A 20,697-nucleotide genomic window follows, 5' to 3' on the forward strand; every position below is an offset into this window, starting at 1 on the left:
AATCATATCATCAAAATGATTTTTATATTTGTTTTGTATACGATTAAACAAAATAAAATTTTGATTTATAATTATTATAAACTATTATACGTTTAATTTTAATTTATTGTAATAGACGTTAAAAAACAAATAAACTATTTATTAATGTCTGAAACATGTGATCAATCTCTTCTATTTTGACACGGTCTACATATTTTAGTGGAAAAAAAAACCAAAAAAGAACTTAAGTAAAATTTTGATTTATAATTATTATAAAATATTATATATGGTTAATTTTAGTTTATTAACATCGCGAAAAAACAAATAAATTTTTATTAACGGCTGCACATATGATCCATCTTTTTCTATTTAGACATGGTCTACATATTTAACCGGAAAAAAAAACGAAAAAGAACTTACGTAAAAATTAAAAAATTATTATCAATTTTGGCCACCTTACAAACTACCAACCTTCTCGCTCGAGGGACTATTGCGTGACTAGTAAACATAGACTACGTGAAACCCGCGAAGTGGAGTTCAAACAGGCGGGAATCCCTCTTTTGAATACACAGCGATCCCAGACTGTTTCAAAACCCTAATTACACCCCTCTTCTCTCTCTTCTGGATAAAATCCATTTTTTTTCGATTCTCTGTTTATTGATGGCGACAACGATGAAGAAGAACGGAAATCTTATTGAGGCTAACGACGATGGTGATGGAGGCGAAGAACAAAATGGGGGTTCTGATTCTGAAACAGAGGTGAAAGAGGGCTTTCAGAAGAAGATAGGCAGGAAAAGAGGTCGGGAAGAGAACAGCGGGAACACCGGTACTGCTACTAAATCTCAAGAAAAGAAGATCAAACCATTTGTTTGTCAGAAACAGCAGGCTGTTTCTATAGAAGAAGAAAGGACAATGACGACGATTGTTGTCTTGTCAAGTGATGATGATAACGAGTCAACAGAAGAAGCAGCAGAAGGTATGGTTGATGCTCAAACTGCTTTTGCTACTCCTGATCGAGAGGGAAACGGTATTAACGAAGTAGTAAACAACAAAGAGGACAAAAATGAGGAACGGAAGCCCATCAGAAGTACTAGGAATGATGGTATTAATTATGCTGAGATTTTCAAATACGATAAGGGAAGAATCGGTACACCTTCCAGCTCAAGTAGGAAGGATGGTTCAAAGCCAAAGTATTATGCCAAGAACTTTGTTTCTGATGAAAATGTACTATTCTGTGTCCTTGGTTTCTCTTTCTCCTTTTCTTAAAGAAGTCTGCGTGATCAAACATCATCTCTTTATTTTTCATCAATTTGCAGGGAAATCTAGTTAAAGTACCTTCAAACATGTGCCATCAGTGTCAAAGGAACGACAAGGGACAAGTTGTAAGGTGCCAGAGCTGCACTATAAAACGTTACTGTGTGCCTTGCATGAGAAGATGGTATGAGCTGTTATGTATATGGAATTTGCTTTTCTTATACAGCTTTTTCATTTATAATTTATGTTGTTTACTCTGTTTTCCAGGTATCCTAACATGACAGATGAGATGTTTGCTGAGCGTTGCCCTGTTTGCTTAGACATTTGCAACTGTAAATCTTGCTTGCGTGATGTGCACCCTAGAGTTGGTTCCTGCAGCTCATCTTTTGTTATGGAACTTATTCCTGTTCCTACTCTTACCAAAATAGGAAATGTGATACTGAATCTGTTGGTGGTTTTTAGGTCAAAGAGAAGATTGATTTTAAACCTAATGATGATCAAAAAGCTCGATATTCTATTTATATTCTGCATGTGCTTTTTCCATTCTTGAAGCGTCTCAACGAGGAGCAAACAAAGGAGAAAGCAATAGAGTCTACAATTCAAGGTATTTTGTTATTGTTGGTATCCCTGTATGTCCAACTCTAAATTTACATTTTAGCTGTAATCTAAATCAGTACTGCCATATGATTGACTATTGATGATTATTGTTTCATTCCTATGCAAAGAGGTTTGATTTAAGTGAGTTGTGTTCATCATTGAGGCTTGAGAGTTTAGGAAACTGCAAGGAAAATCATCTTCTTAACCTGAACTCTCAAAGTTTGTGTTGCATAATTTCATTCTAACCAAGAATCATATGTCTCTCTTGTTAAGTCTTTTTCACTCAGTTGTTTCTCTTTGGCTTGATGGTGAGTTGGAATGATGATAGTGATTTTTTTTTTTCACTAGAAGGATGGTGTGCATGGATAGCTAGCTACCAGCCATAATCTATGTAGGTTTCCCTAATTTTATCTTCTTGGACAGGCTCTTCTTTATCTAACATACAGTTGAAGAGGGCAAAGTGCAGCTGGGATGAGCGCATGTATTGGTATGTCATTTCAATGACTTTACAAGTATATGAGGGTTTTGTTTTATAATGGTTTCTTGTATGGATTATCACCTGATGTATGCAGCGACTGCTGTAAAACTTCAATTTTTGATTTGCATAGAAGCTGTCCTTCTTGTCATTATGATCTTTGCCTTCAATGTTGCTTGGAATTGCGAGATGGCAACCTTCAAGGAAACAAGGAAGAAGTTATCATTGAATATGAAGATCCAGGTCATGATTACTTACATGGGGGGAAGCCCCTTCAAGCTAAGAAGGCTGCCGCAGCCCCCAAGGACAGAAGGAAGGGACATAATACTCCAAAGAAAAAGCAAAGTCATGAATGGAAGTCTCTGGATGATGGCAGAATTCCTTGTCCTCCAAAAAGTATGGGTGGTTGTGGTAGTGGGATTTTAGAGTTGATGTGCATAAAGTCCCTTGACACTGTTTCAAATTTGTTGGACAAAGCGCAAAATCTCTTGAAGACGCACAAACTGAAGGAAGATATGAGGGATATGCCTGAGAAATGGTGCACATGTTCAGATTTTTTGAGCAGAAATGATAGTGGTGATAAGCAGTTACGTAAAGCTGCTTCACGTGAAAGTTCTAATGACAATTACTTGTATTGTCAGCGTGCAATAGACATTAAAGCTGGAGATTTGAAGCATTTCCAGTGGCATTGGTCAAAAGGGGAGCCAGTAATAGTCAGCAATGTTCTAGAAACTACACTTGGGTTGAGTTGGGAACCCATGGTCATGTGGCGTGCTTTTCGCCAGATTACAAATCTCAGTCATGATCGGCTCTTGGATGTGTCCGCTCTTAATTGTTTAGATTGGTGTGAGGTGGGTTAAGTATGTCATTTTTGGGCTAAATGCAAGAATTTGAAATGTACTTCCATTTATTTTCAGCATAATTGATTTGGTTGTGTTCTTTGGTTAGATTGTTTGCCTCCAAGTTAATACTATTTTGGGGTATATGCAGGCCTAATCAACTTTTGTCATGACATGCAGGTTGATATAAATCTTCGTAGCTTTTTTAAATGGTATACAAAAGGTCAATATGATGAAGTCGGGTGGCCTAAGATCCTAAAGTTGAAAGATTGGCCCCCATCAAGTTTATTTGATGAAAGGTTGCCACGTCATGACGTTGAATTCATCACTTCTCTACCCTTTAAAGAATATACACATCCTCGTGATGGCTACCTTAATCTTGCAGTGAAGTTGCCTGAAAAATCTTGTAAGCCAGACATGGGCCCTAAAACTTATATAGCTTATGGTGTTCATCAAGAATTGGGACGTGGTGACTCAGTAACTAAACTTCATTGCGACATGTCTGATGTGGTATGCTTTTTCTATCTGGTTAAGACAAGTTTTATTGCTTGAGATTTCCTGTTTTGATTTTTGTCATTGAATTTAGGCAGATGCAAGATCATCAACAATTTCATCTAGTACCATTGGAATTGAATTTGTGATTGACCCTGATACATTCTTGAACTGATAATCAAACTATGATAATATTAAGAAAATGATCCCATTTATTCGAGAGAAATGGACTCTCCAAAAAAAAGCAAAGTTCTTGACAAATCAATTCTTAGCTACCTTTCTCTACAAAAACCGACCCCACTACCATGGTACTACCACTAACATAAAAGCCTGCAATAATATTAATACGGAAAGGCCCTTGGACCATTTCTTTTTAGCCATGAAAATTCACCCATTTTTCTTTTTTGCCCCTGCTATGAATCAGTAAAGTCTGGGGCTTATCAATACCAATGGCCCAAACTTTCACCTTGCCCTCAAGGTGAATGAAAATGATGTACAACACCCAAATCCGTCCAGGAGATCTCTCTAACTTGTTCGTGTCTTTGCCATGATCTGTATTCTCTACAGCTCCTTGCTCCACTGCATCCAAGATCATCTTAACAACTTCATCGACATTCCTATTCTCATTAACAAACACAGATGTGGACAAGTACTGCTCTTTAGGACAAGAAACCCCCTTAGTGTCCTCCATGCCTTAACAATATTCTTAAACTTATGTGGGGCTTCTTTAAGGACCTGTACATCCTAACTCCTTTTTACCACTTCTCGGTCATTTTCATCACCATTCGTAGACAAATGGTATCTAAGCAATTCAACCATTTTGGTCTTGTTTGTGGAATCCTATAGTGCACCCACCATTGCATTTCACCTATCAGAGAAGAAGGCACAGAAAGATTCCAACTTCTGTGGGGACTACAAACACCCACGATGGCAGTAAAAAGTTGGCAGGACGGCAAGGGTAATTTGGGAAATAAGGCAGATCCTCTGTCATTGACAGTCTTTTTAAGGGAGAGTTCATTTCATTTAGAGGCAGGCAGAATATTAGAAGTTTCTTCTACATTTGGAGACCTTAGCATCTCGAATAGCTATATCTTATTGTTTTTCCTTATTTCTTGTTATGAACTTGAGATCCATATAGAGACTGCCATTGTTCCATTGTGTTTAGATAATTGTGTGTTGAGTTCATAACAAATTCTTAGGGGATACAAGCTTTAGATTCTCAACTTTGAGGAAGTAGCCCAAGATTCTCAAGATATTGCTTCCACTGCTACCATTATATCCAATTATAGCTGTAAATTGTTCATAAATTTCTTTTTCCTGAACTAAAAGCAAATGATTAAAGATTTCCTCATTAATGCTCACAAGAAGTTGAGAACCATTCTTGATAGCGTTGCCTCAATAAAGTTTCTGATAAGCTTAAACCATTCTTGGTTTATCAAAGGTCCAGGAAGCTAAAATAGGGGACAAACCCAATTCAGGAGGTCAACTGTTAGAATCGTGGGAGAGGAACATTTATGTATGTTGATTGGTCCTTTATTTTGTTTGTGAGCATTATCCTTAGATGTCAGTTCTGTCCCAGGGGACCACAATGATGCTGGAGGGCATTTGCTTTTTGTTTTAGTCTAGTATTTAAACTCTTAGTTTTGGTTGAGTAGGATCATTGAAAAACTTGTAGTGAAAACTATTTTGGAGAGATCCTTGCCTCTTGAAAGCATGGAGTTTATCAGTCTCAATTGAATTGACATTTATGGTCTATCTTTTATTCTGTGTTGTCTTTGGTTTATCAATTGGTATCTGAGCAATGGTCGCTCCCCAAAAGAATACAACTTCCTTGGAGAAGAGGTCAGAGATGGTAGAGGAGAACCTGGGAGCCATTCTGGATGAGCAACAACAACAAAAGCTGGTGAATTAGCAACAAGCCAGAGCAATGGAAGACAACAAAATCCTGCAGAATGAAATCATTCGAAAACTTGACGTGCTAGTGGGAAAGATGGATAAGCTAGAACGAGGTAAGAATGTTGTAACTCCAAACTTTGGTATTAACACCCTAATCTTGACTGGTATGGATAAGACTCACCCACGACGACCCAAGACCTAGTGGGTCCAACAGTGGAATCCTAGAACTTGTGTTCGTATCCTATATGGTTCAGTGTCACTAATTGGGAGCTCTAGGGTAGCAACGAGAGTGGTGGAGATGAAATTGTGGGTGACCCCTGGGTCAATTAGGGTTACCACTTGATGGTTGACAATCGAGGAAAAGTTCATTTTGGTGTTCTTTGACGACATACTCATTTATAGCCTGACTGAAGAGTTACATGTCACACATGTGGATGTCACCTTGGAAATCATACAACAGAATCAACTATATCTTAACATTAAGAAGTGTGAATTTAGCCAACACAGAATCTTATACTTAGGTTATGAGATTTCCAAGGAGGGGGTAACAGTTGAGGAATCTAAGATAAGGGCTATGGTGGAATGGCCCACTCCTAAAAATATTAAGGCTCTGCGTGGATTTCTCGGCCTCACAGGGTACTATCGAAAATTCGTGAAGGGATACGCTAACAGGCCATGAGCTCAGTTCCGATGTTAACAATGTCGGACTTCTCAAAAACCTTTGTGATCAAGACGGATGCCTCTAGGACCGGTCTAGGAGCGGTTCTAATGCAAGAGGGTAGACCTGTGGTCTTTTACATCAACACCTTGGGAACACAAGCAAGGTTAAAGTTGATTTACGAAAAAGAATTAATGGTGATTGTCAAGGTGGTCCTAAAATGGCGTCCGTATCTCCTCGGAAGACGATTCATGGTTCGAACCGATCAATTGAGTCTTAAGTATATTATGGAGCAAAGAGTAATTGGTAACGACTACCAAAGATGGGTCTCCAAATTGATGGGTTTTACATTTGACATCCAATACTGGATCGAGGCTAGTAATCGTGTAGCAGACTCCTTATCCTGCCGGGAACATCCACCATTGTAGAGATAAAAAAAATGAGTTCATTGGAAAAATCAAGTTGGGGGTAGAAATGACACCTGGAAATTACAAAGGGTTCAACATCTATATGGATCGCTTGATGTATAAGGGACGACCGGTGATACCCTTGAAATCGAAGTTAATACCGGCCATCATCAAGGAATTTCATGATTCTTCTGTGGAGGGACACTCGGGAGAGAAGAAGACTTACCAGAGGGTCACAAGTGAGCTCTATTGGTCGGGAATGCAATTCGATATCAACAAGTATGTGAAAGAATGCTCCGTTTGTCAACAATGCAAGCATAGTAGTCTTTCATCGGTGGGTCTTCTGCAGCCTCTTCCAATTCCCGAGAATACATGGGATGAAGTCACTATGGACTTCATCGAAGGTTTGCCAAGGTCAGACGACTGGGAAACCATTTAGGTGGTGGTAGACAGACTCAACAAATATGCTCACTTTATACTCCTCAAGCACCCCTTCAGTGCAGCGACGGTGGCACAAACCTTCATTAAGGAGGTCGTTAGACTTCACGGACTGCCAAAATCAATAGTGAGTGACCGGGATCATATTTTCTTAAGCCAGTTTTGGGTGGAGCTGTTCAAATTACACGGTGTCCAACTAAAATGAAGCACCGCCTACCACATCATTCCACGTGTCTACCAAATGTACTAATTTTCGTGCTTTATATGGTCGCGATCCCCCGCCCATCATGCGTTACGAAGGTCAGGTGACGGTGCTCGATGCCTTGGATAAGATGTTGGAAGATCGGGATGCTATTCTAGATGATTTGAAAGTCCATCTAATGCGAGCCCAACAGAAAATACAGACCCAAGCAAACAAAAGCCGAAGAGATGTGCGATTCCAAGAAGGGGATATGGTGTACCTTAAGCTGAAACCATACCGACAACAGAGTTTAGCTCGACGCCGATATGAAAAACTGGTTGCTCGCTATTATGGCCCTTTCAAAATCATTAGGAGGATTTGAACGGTTGCTTACAAGTTAGAATTGTCCAAAACAGCCTCGATTCACCCGGTACTCCATGTCTCGCAATTAAGGCCTGCTTTTGGGGTCCCCCTTACCCCAGCCCAACTGCCTCCCCAATTGAATGTTGAACTGGAGCTTGTGGTCCAACTAGAGGAGTTCAAGGGAGCAAGACTAAAGAAAGGAAACGAAACAGGTGAACTGGAAGTCCTCATTCAATGGCAAGGTACTGTTGAGACTGAAGCTACATGGGAAGACTATGAAAGGTTCAAACAGCAGTTTCCAGAATTCGACCTTAAGGACAAGGTCAAAGTTTGGTTTGCAGGTATTGATAAGCCCAAACCATTCTTGGTTTATCAAAGAAGGTCCAGGAGGTGGCCACTGTTAGAATCGTGGGGGAGGATCATTTATGTATGTTGATTGGTCCTTTATTTTGTTGGTGAGCATTATCCTTAGATGTCAGTTCTGTCCCAAGGGACCCCTATGGTGCTGGAGGGTATATGCTTTTTGCTTTAGTCTAGTATTTAAACTCCCAGTTTTGGTTGAGTAGGATCATTGAAAAACTTGTAGTGAAAACTATTTTGGAGAGATCCTTGCTTCGAAAGCATGGAGTTTATCAGTCTCAACTGAATTGACATTTGTGGTCTATCTTTTATTCTGTGTTGTCTTTGGTTTATCAGTTTCATCTGTTCATTCTCAACAAAAAAGCTATCAACACCCTCTAGGATGTTCACATATAGCTCCTTCAACTTTTTTATCTTCTATGACATGTATTTTTCCAAATACCCCAACAACCATAGCGTAAACATTAGACAAAAATCCAATAATTGTACTCGTAACATAATCCTTCCAAGTTCAGTTGATGATAACATTGTCTGGTTTTCCTTTCTTCATTCGTCTAACATTCATGAAAACTCTCACATTTATGAAAACAGTAACAGATTGGCAAAATCTGCTTATGTTTTCAACAAAATCCAGAATTGATAATCCAACTTGCTTATATCACCTCTTTTTTGAAATCTGGTGTTGGAGATTGTTTGAGATGCAATATAACTTGAGTGGGAGTTTTGAAAGATAAAAACCTGTCGTTAAACCTACCGAATGATGGTCGCCAATGGTGTGTTGATCGGTAGGAGGGAGGCGTTTATGTGAGTTGGAGGCTTATCAAAATACTGAAATGCCCCTTGAACCATTTCTTTTCAGCACAGCCACGAAAAGTTCACCTATTTCCCCTTTTTGCCCCTGCTACCAATTAGTAAAGTCTTGGGCTTATCAACTTGGCTGTTTAGGCATCGTTAAGAAAACTTTGTTTTTTTTCTTTTGTTTCAAGAAAAATTAGTTTCTCTTCTAAACTTGCATTTTTATGAGAGTCCCATTTCTATTACATGAGGATTGCATATTTTGGAGAAAAAGATGTCATGGAATTGCTGGAATGACAATTTTGTTTCGTCAACTCGCCCTTGATGTGTCTAAAGAAACCATCAATCTTTTTCGGATCCTACTTTTTACTATTAGTAAAGAATAAAAAATCAGTAATTGCTGCCCTAGAGCACCATGGAAACAAGAACATCAAATTGGAAAAGTAGCTTTAGAAAGCATTCACAATGGAAACATTTTATGATTGCATTAAATTGGGCTCGAATAAGGGCGACGAATAGGATAAATGTGCCAAAACCTGTGAGTTATGACCAAGGAGACAAGTCTATGGGTAGTTTGTGTAAAGATAAAAAAACGACGCACTATTTATGCATGTTGATGCTGAAGGATAGGTGACGTACATACATTGCTATGTATAATTGTAAATTGTGAGAAAGTAGAGGACAATAAATCACAAAAAGACAATTTAATATGCTTCCTTAATATACATGATTGACCAAAATTCGTACGACTTGTTTGATTACAATGAATTAACTTATCTTCCAATAGAGAAGTAAAACTAGGATTGCTCGGATGTGGTAAAGGTTGTTGGTAAAGAGTTGGAGAGGATGTCACAAAGTTTGATGGTCGACTTGATTTTGTTGGGTGCCCATGCTATTAGCTTATTATATACGAGAATGGAAAATTATGGTTCGTGCTAAATTGGCGTATGGATATGAAGTGTTTTCAATGAGATGGCGTGAAGGATATCATATAGTTTTAGATTTAGGTGATACAATATTAATTGTATTGTGTCCGAGACTGGAATTGAAGATTTGAAGGATATCATGTAGTAAATTGGCGGATGCATATTAAATGTTTCCATTGACACCATTTTGATAGCTTTGAAGCTGTCAGACGATATATACCTGTTGACTTGGCATTTATCAGTTAAGCTATATATTTTGCCAAGTTTGTTTGCCTCTTGTTAATCATATCCAGGAGAGATTAAAGAGGGAAAGGAACAAAAGAGGGTTTGAACTTAGGGTTAAATACGAAGTCAGGGGTCAAGTTGCTAAATCTCACGGTTGAATTGCTTTAGGGACGAAGATTAGTTTGATGGAGGGATATTGTCACACCCAGAACCGGAACAACGGAATAACAAAAGTAGAAATAACATAATGCATTTTTGTAGAAATAACATAATGCAGCGATGACAGGCCTTGCTCGTGGTGAATATCTGTCTACTAGATCTCTAAGAATACAAGTCGTTTTGAAAAGCGTCAACTAAAATATTAGTAAGTTCATAAGCATTTTTGTAGGTAAAACGTTGTAATGACTTTGTTCATAGTTCATTGTAAAACTCAAATAAAATAACCAAAATATTCTATAAAAAGTAGTTTATGACTTGTTCCAAAATTGTGCATAATTGCATGCATGGTCTTCAGTTTTCCTTTGTTTGTTACTGAAAAGAGGGTGTTCCCAGAAAATCCTATGTTTTCTGTATACCAAGAATCCAAGATTTTGTGGTCCTCGAACCCTAAAACCGGAGTTGTGAAATCAGATTTACAAAATATATTAATATAGTTATGGGTTTTTGTAAAACTAGCAGAGTGGGTATTCTTTGTAAAATAGTGTATAGTTGAGTGTATGTTCCTTGGTTTTCCCTTGTTTGTTTTCGCAAAGAAGTTTTCCCAAAAAATCCTATATTTTATGTATATAAAAGATGTCGTAGTCTTAAAACCCTAAGACCAAAGTTGTGAAAGTAGTTTATAAAATATATGAAACATAGTTTTGTATTTTATGAAATTAATGGGGTGTATAATCCACGTAAATCCAATGTCGCTAGGACCCTCCTCTATATGAGTCGTTATAACCATACAGATATGACGAGAACGCTTGTCCTGACGTTTTTCAGGCGTCAGATACGGTCCAAATATTTATCACCTTAGACTGGTTGGTCTAGCTGTAGCGAACAACACAGGTGTGGGGTGTCAACCCCGTATAGATCTATACACAATTATCCTGCTCCCCCTCCAGGGGACTCTGGTTATAAACACAGGACTTACAATGTACCTAGATAGGTACGACGAAAACAAAACTAGTCTCACAAGAGCCTTAATGGAAAGTACGCGAGTTTTTCTCCCTTTGTTAAATAATGCAAATAATGTTTTCTTTGTGTAAAATTGTGAATGTAGCTTTATGACACGCAAATATTTCCGTCATAAAAACTCTGTTTTTGAAATCATCATGATAAAATCATTTATATTGAAAATTTAAAATAATCACTAATAGTTTGTCAAGTTGCGAAAGGTTATAAATAGGACATAATGTTCCAAGTTTTAAACCCTTGAAATGGTATAACATAATATGGTTGTTAGGGATGAGAATTTGGCCTGAAAATTCGAACCGAACCGAACCAAATTAGATCTGAATAAGCAATTCGATTCGGTTTTCAGGTATCTATATAAGGCTTATTCGGTTTTCGGGTTATTCGGTCCGGGTTACCCGAATAAGGACTTATTCGGGCCAAAAGGACCGAACCGAATATGAAAAGTCACATTTTTTTCCCCTTGCACGATTGTTTATTCGGTCTTGTGTTCTATCGATCGTTACCCAAAATACCCACGTAATGTTTAATGTATAACTTATATACTTATAGATAGATTTTTGGGTGTTTAGGATGTTTAATGTTTAGTGTTTAATATGTTGCTTAATAAGTATATCTTAAGATTGTCGTGGTTGGATTTTACAATTTATATATCAAGAATAGTTAATCCGTGTTATTCATGTTTATCATAAGCTACAAAAGTCATACAAAATACAATATTTATAATCACATTGTAAATGTTATTTGGGTTATTCAGGATATTCGGCTCATTAATTATCTTGTACATGTTATTTGGGTTATTCAGGATACAATTACCTTTATTCGGTTTTCGGTTTATTCGGGTTCGGGTCGGTTCGGTTCCGACCCGAATAACATCCCTAATGGTTGTTTTATTAGCAACATTTATTTTTAGGTAAATAGCCATGTCTTGTAGGGTGTTTTGACATACATAAAATTTTATGGAGGTCTTTACAAACAAAATATTATCTTCCTGTTGAGACTAAAATATTTTCACTAGTTCCACCAAAATCTCATATAAATCCATAAAATTTATTATGTCTTAAAGTTTGCACAAGTTCTAATGGTAATAGTATTATTAACCAAAAATTACAAATTTGGTGTAACTCATCATATATTTACCTAATAGCTTAGTTTTATGCTTATAATACAAAATATATAGATCTATACAAATATAACTTAGTTTTAACATTATGGGGTTTGTGAAATCTCAAGTTTATGAAGTATTAATATGACATAATATCATTTCAACTCACATAAACATCTAAACATACAAATACATACAATTATCCAAAGATTTAAACAAGATTTGACTTGTATTCCCTACCCCCTACCCCCCCCCCCCCCCCCCAAAAAAAAAAAAAAAGAATGAAAACTTGAAAAGAGTGGGGTATGAAGCTCACCTTGGTTTGATTGTGGGTGATTTGGAGAGATGATGAGAAGTTCAAGTCTTAACACTTGAAGAGTTTTGATAAACTCTTTGAACCTTGGAACATCCTAACTCCTGAGAATATTAACACATAACTTTATGTGTAACTATGATGAATTAAACAAGATAATATATAGAATCACTAACCAAAACTTGAAATACTTACTAGGTACTAGGGAATGCTTTAAGAATTAAGGCTTGAAACTGGAATATGCTTGAGAGTGATTTAGGAGTTCACAGAAAGTGAAATGAGATGAATGGGATGTGGTTCACGTTAAAAAGGATAAGGGGAGGAGTAGTTTTCGTTCATTAATAAGAGTGTGGAGTTGACATGATGTTTGCTTGGAGAAATGTTGGACAATTCATAAGAATCTGTGATTGTATGGGAAAATGGCCAAAATACAACTCATAAATCCGTAAACACTTAAAATATCTAAGCGTTTGCGCCCAAATGCCTCATAGGGAGGTGTTCATGGTCAAAGTTTGGAATCTATATGGTGTTTACGCCCTAGGATGCCTTCTAGGTGTTTATGCTCAGGATGCCTTCTAGAAGTGTGTTTATGGTCTAGATACTTGGCAAGTGTTTACTCTCAAGATGCTTCCTAAGGAGGTGTTTACTCCCTAAATGAGTTTTCCCTTTAGTGTTTACGGCCAAATAAAGGTCCACCAAGGTGGTTCACGGCCTAGCTAAAGTATCCTAAGGTAGTTCACGGTCTAGACTAGTGACTTTAGGGTGGTTTACGACTAAAGTGATTCCTTGGAAGTTGTTCACGACCAACCATGGTCCATAAGAAGTAGTTCATGGTCTTGGTTAGTTTGTAGGAAAGGTTTTTATGGTCTTAATTAATAGCAAACATAATTATGTTGTCCTTATAATTTAAATGCATTTATCTAGTTTTATCTCACTAAATTTTGTTTACTTTCAAGAGGTTAACTTGTATGTGACTTCCAAAGTGCATACTTCCATATACATGCACTTATATTCTAATGGTTTTCAAGGTTCTCCTTGTAATAGGGTTACAATTTAGACCTTGCTTGGTCCTTATATTTTGGGTTGTCACAGATATAAGCTGGTTTGCTTAGTTGTCGTGTAAGTTGAGCAATGCGAGTTTTTGAAGATCAAGTAGGTGTTTTTAGTCATCATTTGTTTCGCCTCTTCAACAGAGATGATAGATATTAATTATACGATCTGGTGCTTGGGAGATAAGAGTGTGTATATATATATATATATATATATATATATACACACACACACACATACAATCTGGTGCTTGGGAGATTCTTACATGCAATGATGTGACCTATTGTCTCCATGTCACCCGTGCCAACTAAGCACGGTAACCTACAAACTCGTAAATGTTGGGTGTAAGATTTTGGGCCTCAAGGATCTCAATAAATTTGGATATTTTTTAGGATCGTGATTGGAATCACTTTTTAAAATCTATGGTTTTGACCCTATGTGATCTGATTTGGGATACTCCAAGAATGACAATTTAAAAGTCAGACCACTTCTGAATATTATACATAAAAAGTACTTTGTTGTTTTGTGTTTGATGTATAAAGAGCTTGTATAATCTGTTTTCGAGTATATATGTTCCAACCTGTTTTTAGAACACTTATCATCCTTATATAGATGTAAGAAAACTGTTGGAGGTTGGTTAATGGTGGTTACATGCATTTTGGCGCCAAAATGATAGTTAGAAATATGGTTATTTAGACATAACCGAATCTAACATCATCATGATGTCACAACCACCGCCAAGGGCTCTTCCCCTTGGACTCGCTTGGGGCGTTGCCCCGCTGCCTCTAGACCCTGCCAGGGGCGTTGCCCCTAGACGCCCATATCTCGAACTCACATTTATCACTCCAAGTGTGCACTCCGCACCTCTAGTCTCAGTGAGCAAATAGAACTCAACCTATCTCAATATTAATAAGAACTACAGTAGAATATGTTGATAACACTAAAATCATCAACATTGGGGTCGATCCCCTATTCAACAATTAAAAGATAACTTTAAGCGCAAAAAAAAAAACAATATTGACAATCTTGGACAAACACCAAACTTGGTTGTGCTACAGTGTCAATTTCATTTTGGGCTTTGATACTATGATACATTGTTAAATGACCTCCACCTTCTTTGATATGATATCATGATGGATAGCGACTAACTATCAACTGGATATATACAACAATAAAATCAACTATATTGGTATATCTAATAGAGTTTGAACATCAAGGTGGATTGCATGATATTAGCTCATGGTAGAAAATTATCGGGCTTTATTTTAAAAAGTTAAATAAAAAATACAGTACCCTGATCTCAAGTCTCAACCTTTTAGGATGTCAAAATAAAATCATTTTGCAAAAATTGAACTTTTCATAACACAGGTTTTCTTGTAAAGAATTATTACAAAGTGACAGATTTTTTATTTTGCACAATCAATCTGTTTTGGTTTTTATGTATTTTCATTCATTAAAGTGTTTTCTGGCAACATGCAGGTGAATGTGTTGACTCATTCTACAACTGTGACTCCCAAACCTAAAGAGCTTGAAAAGATAAATGAATTGAAACAGCGTCACAAAGCTCAGGATCAGAGGGAACTTGACATTGATAACACGAAAGATGCTACTTCTGAGCAAGTTATTTGCTTGAAGGAACAAGAAGTGGGACCTGGTAACAATCATGTTGAATCTAAAGTAAACAGAAACTCGTTTGATAAGTGACTCTTTATATGTTTCATGTGTTAAAGGGATCATTCTGTTTGCTGGATTTCGGGGAATTTAGCTTGAAATGGAATTCAACTCCATTCAGATTCCGTGTTTGGTTGCAAATGAGTATGGAATTGAATTTGGTTGAAATTCACAAAATCCTTGAACTAATGGATCAACATCCCATTTTAAAATCATGACATTCTATTACTAACATTTCCTCCTTGTTAAAAAAACTAAAATACCCTTGAAATCCTTGAATTTTACAAGTAAATGGCTCTTGCCTCTCGCCTCTCCATCTTCTTGCTCATGAAAGCTCAAGAATTCTATTTTATCTACTGCCAACCAAACATGTGACCGAATTCAATTTCTTCACGTTCCAAATTTCTAATTCCTTACATAACATTCTGCAAACCAACGCCTCCTAAGAGGAACATAAGGATTCCCTGAAAAGAGTTCAGGGACACAATGAAAACACAAGAAAGAAAGTGAGAAATTTTCGGATAACTGCACTGAAAAATCTGATAGACCATACATATACGAAGAACTTAGCACTACTTTAACTAACAGAAGCTATTGAAGAAGTTGATAACAAGTGTGATATTTCAGGTGGTTGTGTGGATGGATCTGATTCTGATCTGGAAGAGGGAGGTGCTTTGTGGGATGTGTTTAGGAGGGAAGATACTCCTAAACTCCAGGAATATCTCAAAAAACACTTCAAAGAGTTTAGACATGCCTTTTGTCTTCCACTGCAGCAGGTATTAATCCTTACTTTTAGTTGAAATTCTTTTGTGTGTAGCATCACAATCCAACATAGTAATTTTTTAAATTGTTCAATTGTATTTTTTTGGCTCCAGGTTATCCACCCAATTCATGACCAAACATTTTACTTAACCATGGACCATAAAAGGAAGCTCAAAGAAGAGTTTGGTTAGTATGCATTTGCAAGCCTCTATAATATATCACCTTTCACAGTTATAAAATCTCTGATTGTGCTTAAATTTTTTGGTGATCATTAGGAATTGAAGCATGGAGTTTTGTCCAAAAGCTTGGGGATGCTGTCTTTATACCTGCTGGTTGCGTCCATCAAGTTAGAAATTTAAGGGTTAACAACTTACTACTAATTTTTTGATTTTTTTTTTCGCTGCATTACTTTGCTCCATCTGGAATTAATAGGGATCAATGTTTGATGTTGTGGGATCATTTGCAGAGTTGCAATTCACTAAGCTGTTAACTAGCATATTATTATGAGATCCATTTTCTGAAAAGAATGGTCATCTCTTGGTTGTTGAGACTGCATGTTTATCTTTATCTTTAAGGGTATTTAGTCTTCTGTATATTGTTAGCTTTACACATAGAGGATACTCCTTTTTACAAAATAATTATCACTCTTTGATATGATGACATTCTTACTAATAAGCCCATCCTGAAGTTTGCATGCCTTAGGAGATAAAATGGTGTTTAGTGATGGTTTGATCAAGTTTACATGCTTACCAATGATGTTTATGTCCACCACTGCAACTACTTAAGGCTAGAAGCCTAGGAGGTTTGTGTATTAGTTTATTAGCAACTGATTATTCAATTAGTTGTCTCATGGGGATTTATTAATTCTTCTCAACTTTTCTTGTTAATTGTTTGTCCTCAACAATGAACGGATCTTATATAAATGTCTTAATGGAAAACTAGCATTTGAAAGCAATCATCTCAAAATTTCATATGCTTACACATCCTTTCCTTGCATTTTTTGAATCTTGGAGGAAATTCCATATAAACTTCTTCACTAAGGTCACCTCTAGGAACACATTTTTCATGTTCAATTGCATGGGTGGCCAATCAAGGTGATAGTTCTTTTGTTCGATAATGCTATTCTGTTGAGGAGTATTAATTAGGACAGGGCTTTGGTGAATTATACCATGGTCAGAAAGGTAAGTGACTATGGTTGAGTTAGAGTATTCTTGACTGCTAAAATGGCATATCATGTGAATTGTGGTTTGGAACTGATTTAAACCATGGTATGTCAGTTTTGGAAGGTTTTAGGGCCGATTTGGTCAAGTTCATCAGCTAAATAGTTAGTATTTATTTTTTTTATTGTTTTTTAAAAGTAGTAATCTTTTATTATAGATTAGGATTAGTTGGTGGCTGGAAGAAAGTATTTATAGGGCTTTTGTCATCGTTTTAGGGCATGAATAATAATTTCTGAGTTTTGAACTTTTTGGAGATTTCCCCGTGTCTCGAGTTACAGGTTCTCTGGTTTAGGGTTTAGGTCGTATCAGAATCCTTTAGAGCCCAAAGGTGTTTCCTTAGATGCCACTATGGATTAAGGAAAAAGATCTAGAGGATGCATATGGAACACAACTATGTTTGTTTTGATAATTGACAAATTTCAAGCATGAAATTTCATGTATGCTAGTAAATAAGTTTGCTTCCTTGCTCATATATGTTAATATGAGGACTATAGGGTGATAGAATTAATTACCTGATCACCTTATATTTGGGAGACCTGATATCGATTAAAAAATAGTCTTGATTGCCATTTTTTTATTGAACTCATCTCTGAATCTACGTGTTATACCAAGGGATAAATAAGTTCTTCTTTTTTTTTGTGCAGTCATGTATAAAAGTTGCATTGGAATTTGTTTCTCCTGAAAACGTTGGTGAATGCATCCGGTTAACTGAAGATTTCCGCCTTCTCCCCCAAAATCACAAGGCAAAAGAAGACAAATTGGAGGTAAAAATCCCTTCTTTATATCTTGCAATGTCACCACTTCTGAAGTTGCACATTTTCCGGTTCAGATGTGGTATTTCTGTATCCTGAGTCCTGACTGAGAAACGAGGGTTATTGTATTTGTATCAATGTGACCACTGTTATAGAACCTGTCCAAACTATCCATTTTGACACTTTTATATAATTGCAACTTTCCCTCTTACCAAGTAACAGTCCACTTTTCTGTATTGTTTTTTCTTCTGAAAACAGCTCTCTGAAGTTTAAATTAAAACTGAACTGAATAAAGTTTCTAAACTACTGTTATATATTGGTTTTCACCCATTTCTTGTCAGAATACATGCTTTTCTGACTTTATTTTATGCATGGTTTCATTTAGTCCATGTTATTTCGTACTTCATAAACAAAGTAAGAGTATATATGCTCATAATATTAACAGTTTCTTTAATTACAATTCATTTGTTATAGATTATCTTGGTGACATGGCTTATTTTGCTGCTAATTTACAGGTGAAGAAAATGGCACTCTATGCAGTGGAGGCAGCTGTGAAGGACTTGAAGTATTTAGTTGCCGAGTAAGTTCAAACCAATTATCGGCAATTTGGTTGAATCTGTCACAAATAAAACAAAAAAGAAATTAATTGGAAAAAAAATGAAAATGAAAAGAAAACATGAACAAGTCAGTCATGGAACCATGGGTTGTCCATTTTTTTTTTTTTTTTTGTAATTTCCATGTGGCATTTTCTTTTGGTTGGTTTATATTAGTTTTTTATAGAACGTATTTGGTTATAATCCAGACCTTATTAGTTTTAAAAAAAAAAAAAAAAAAAAAAAACATAAGCCTAAATTCACATTTTTTCCCTCTATAAATAAAACCCTTGTATTTCTATATTTTCGTATACTTACCCAACATTTCATTTCTAATCTCTTTACTTTCATGCTAAGGATCTAACATATCCAACTTTTTCAGGAACTCTCAACATCTTGAAGACTCCCATGATTCTCCAATCCCACAATACAATGAATGTTCTCAGTTTATTTCGAATCTTGATAAAATTCCAATCATTGAAGATCTCCAAAACTCGCAAAATTCTATAAACAATGCTAGAGGCGAAATGGAACTACAGCTAGATTTTGAAAATGTCCAAACCTTGCAAAATACTGAAAATGTTGCTGGAGGCAAAGTGAAACTACAAAGAGATTCTGAAAATATCCAAACCTCGCAAAATACTGAAAATGTTTCTACAGGCGAAGTGGGATTACAAATAAATTGTGAAAATCTCCAAACCTCACCCAATATTGAAAACGATGTTAGAGGCAATGTGGGAATACAGATAGATTCAGAAAATGTTCAAACCTCGCAACATACTGAAAACTCTACTAGACGCAAACTGGGATTACAGATGGATCACGAGTCAACACCTTCCTGTTCAGAACATGAAGTGGGTGATGAAGAAAGTGGTGGAAACACAAAAAGATCAAGGAATAGTGAAGAGGGGGATCAATCTGTCCACTCCACCCCAGAAGTGCCAAATAGTAGAGACACGTCTAAGATAAATGGAGAAGGTAAAGTATCACAACCTTCTTCCAACCCTAATGAATTTGTTGCACAACTTCAAGCAATGAGGGTTACTAGTAAAGAAGGGGACTATTCTCTCCACTCCAACCCAGAAACGCCAAATAGTGGTGGTTCAACGGCTCACCCTCCTACGAGTGGAGATGCATCTAAAATTAAAGGAAAAGCTAAGGTTTCACAGTCTTCTTCGTCTCCTAATGAAATTGTTGCAGAACTTCGTGCCATGAGGGTTACCAGAGACAATGAAGTTGAACTCATGAGAAAAAGACTCGAGTTGGAGCAAAAAAGGGAAGAAAGGAAGAATAAGAAGATGTATCACATGCATCTCAATGCATTGTTGATGAAAGACCACTTATCGCCAGAAGATGAAGACATTAAACGCCGTCTCTTGGCGATGTTGTGTGGATAGTGATTGCAGTGTATATTGAACTCATCATGCATGAGCATCTTTTGTACCTATAATGATGCGAATGTTTGTAACTTGGTTTATTTCTTTTTAATTCTACTTATTTTACTGCATGATCATGCTTATTGAACTCATCATAAATCCTACAGCACCATTTTTGAACTTCATATAGATTCTAAGAGCATATCTTTTTGCCGTTTTATTTGCTCATTTATAAAAATAAAATAAAAAACTAGAACCTATTTTATAGTTCTCCCTTCCATCTATTTACCCTGGAAATGTGACATGTAAAAAGAAAGCGGTTGCTGGAAAAACATAGGCAAAATGAACCTGTTTTCAAGTATTCTGTGTACACCAAAGGGCTTCTAGCCCAGCGGTATTAGTGATGTCTTTCCTATTTGAGGTCAAGGTTCAAATCTCCTCTGAAACATAGGTTGATTTACGAGTATTATAATTATATTAGATTTGTCGTTCCTAAAAAAAAATTGTATACGAGATCTTAAAAAGAAAACCTTCTAATCTTATAAAAATCCCCACTTGTCATGTCGTTCATATCAAGTTATAATCATTATGTTGTTTTAATCTATTTATCTATTGTGTAACAATTTGTTTCCAATAGGATAAAAATATGTTTTTTGTCCAAAATAAAAATTAATAATAATATATTCATAAAAACCATCCCTTCCGGTGTTTCATAAAGCATTGTCATTGAGAGTAAACAACAGAAGACTTAATATTTTCAAAGTAACTTTTAAATTGTAATGCGAATACTACTG

At 36.4% G+C, this 20,697-nt stretch overlaps 1 protein-coding gene across 1 annotated transcript; it reads left to right on the forward strand.

Annotated features, from left to right (window-relative positions):
* Window positions 1-502: 502 nt before the first annotated feature.
* Window positions 503-20,088, forward strand: LOC111897625 (lysine-specific demethylase JMJ26). The gene is made up of 14 exons (XM_042902647.2): window positions 503-1,203; window positions 1,296-1,417; window positions 1,501-1,597; window positions 1,696-1,837; window positions 2,254-2,317; window positions 2,403-3,156; window positions 3,325-3,654; window positions 15,009-15,183; window positions 15,828-15,976; window positions 16,076-16,148; window positions 16,238-16,323; window positions 17,827-17,946; window positions 18,450-18,514; window positions 18,910-20,088. Exons 1-14 carry the CDS (start codon window positions 640-642, stop codon window positions 19,922-19,924), a joined length of 3,756 nt encoding a protein of 1,251 aa, XP_042758581.1. The 5' UTR covers window positions 503-639; the 3' UTR covers window positions 19,925-20,088.
* The last annotated feature ends 609 nt before the right edge of the window (window positions 20,089-20,697 follow it).

This window comes from Lactuca sativa, chromosome 5, assembly GCF_002870075.4.
Source record: "Lactuca sativa cultivar Salinas chromosome 5, Lsat_Salinas_v11, whole genome shotgun sequence".
Lineage (NCBI taxonomy): Eukaryota > Viridiplantae > Streptophyta > Magnoliopsida > Asterales > Asteraceae > Lactuca > Lactuca sativa.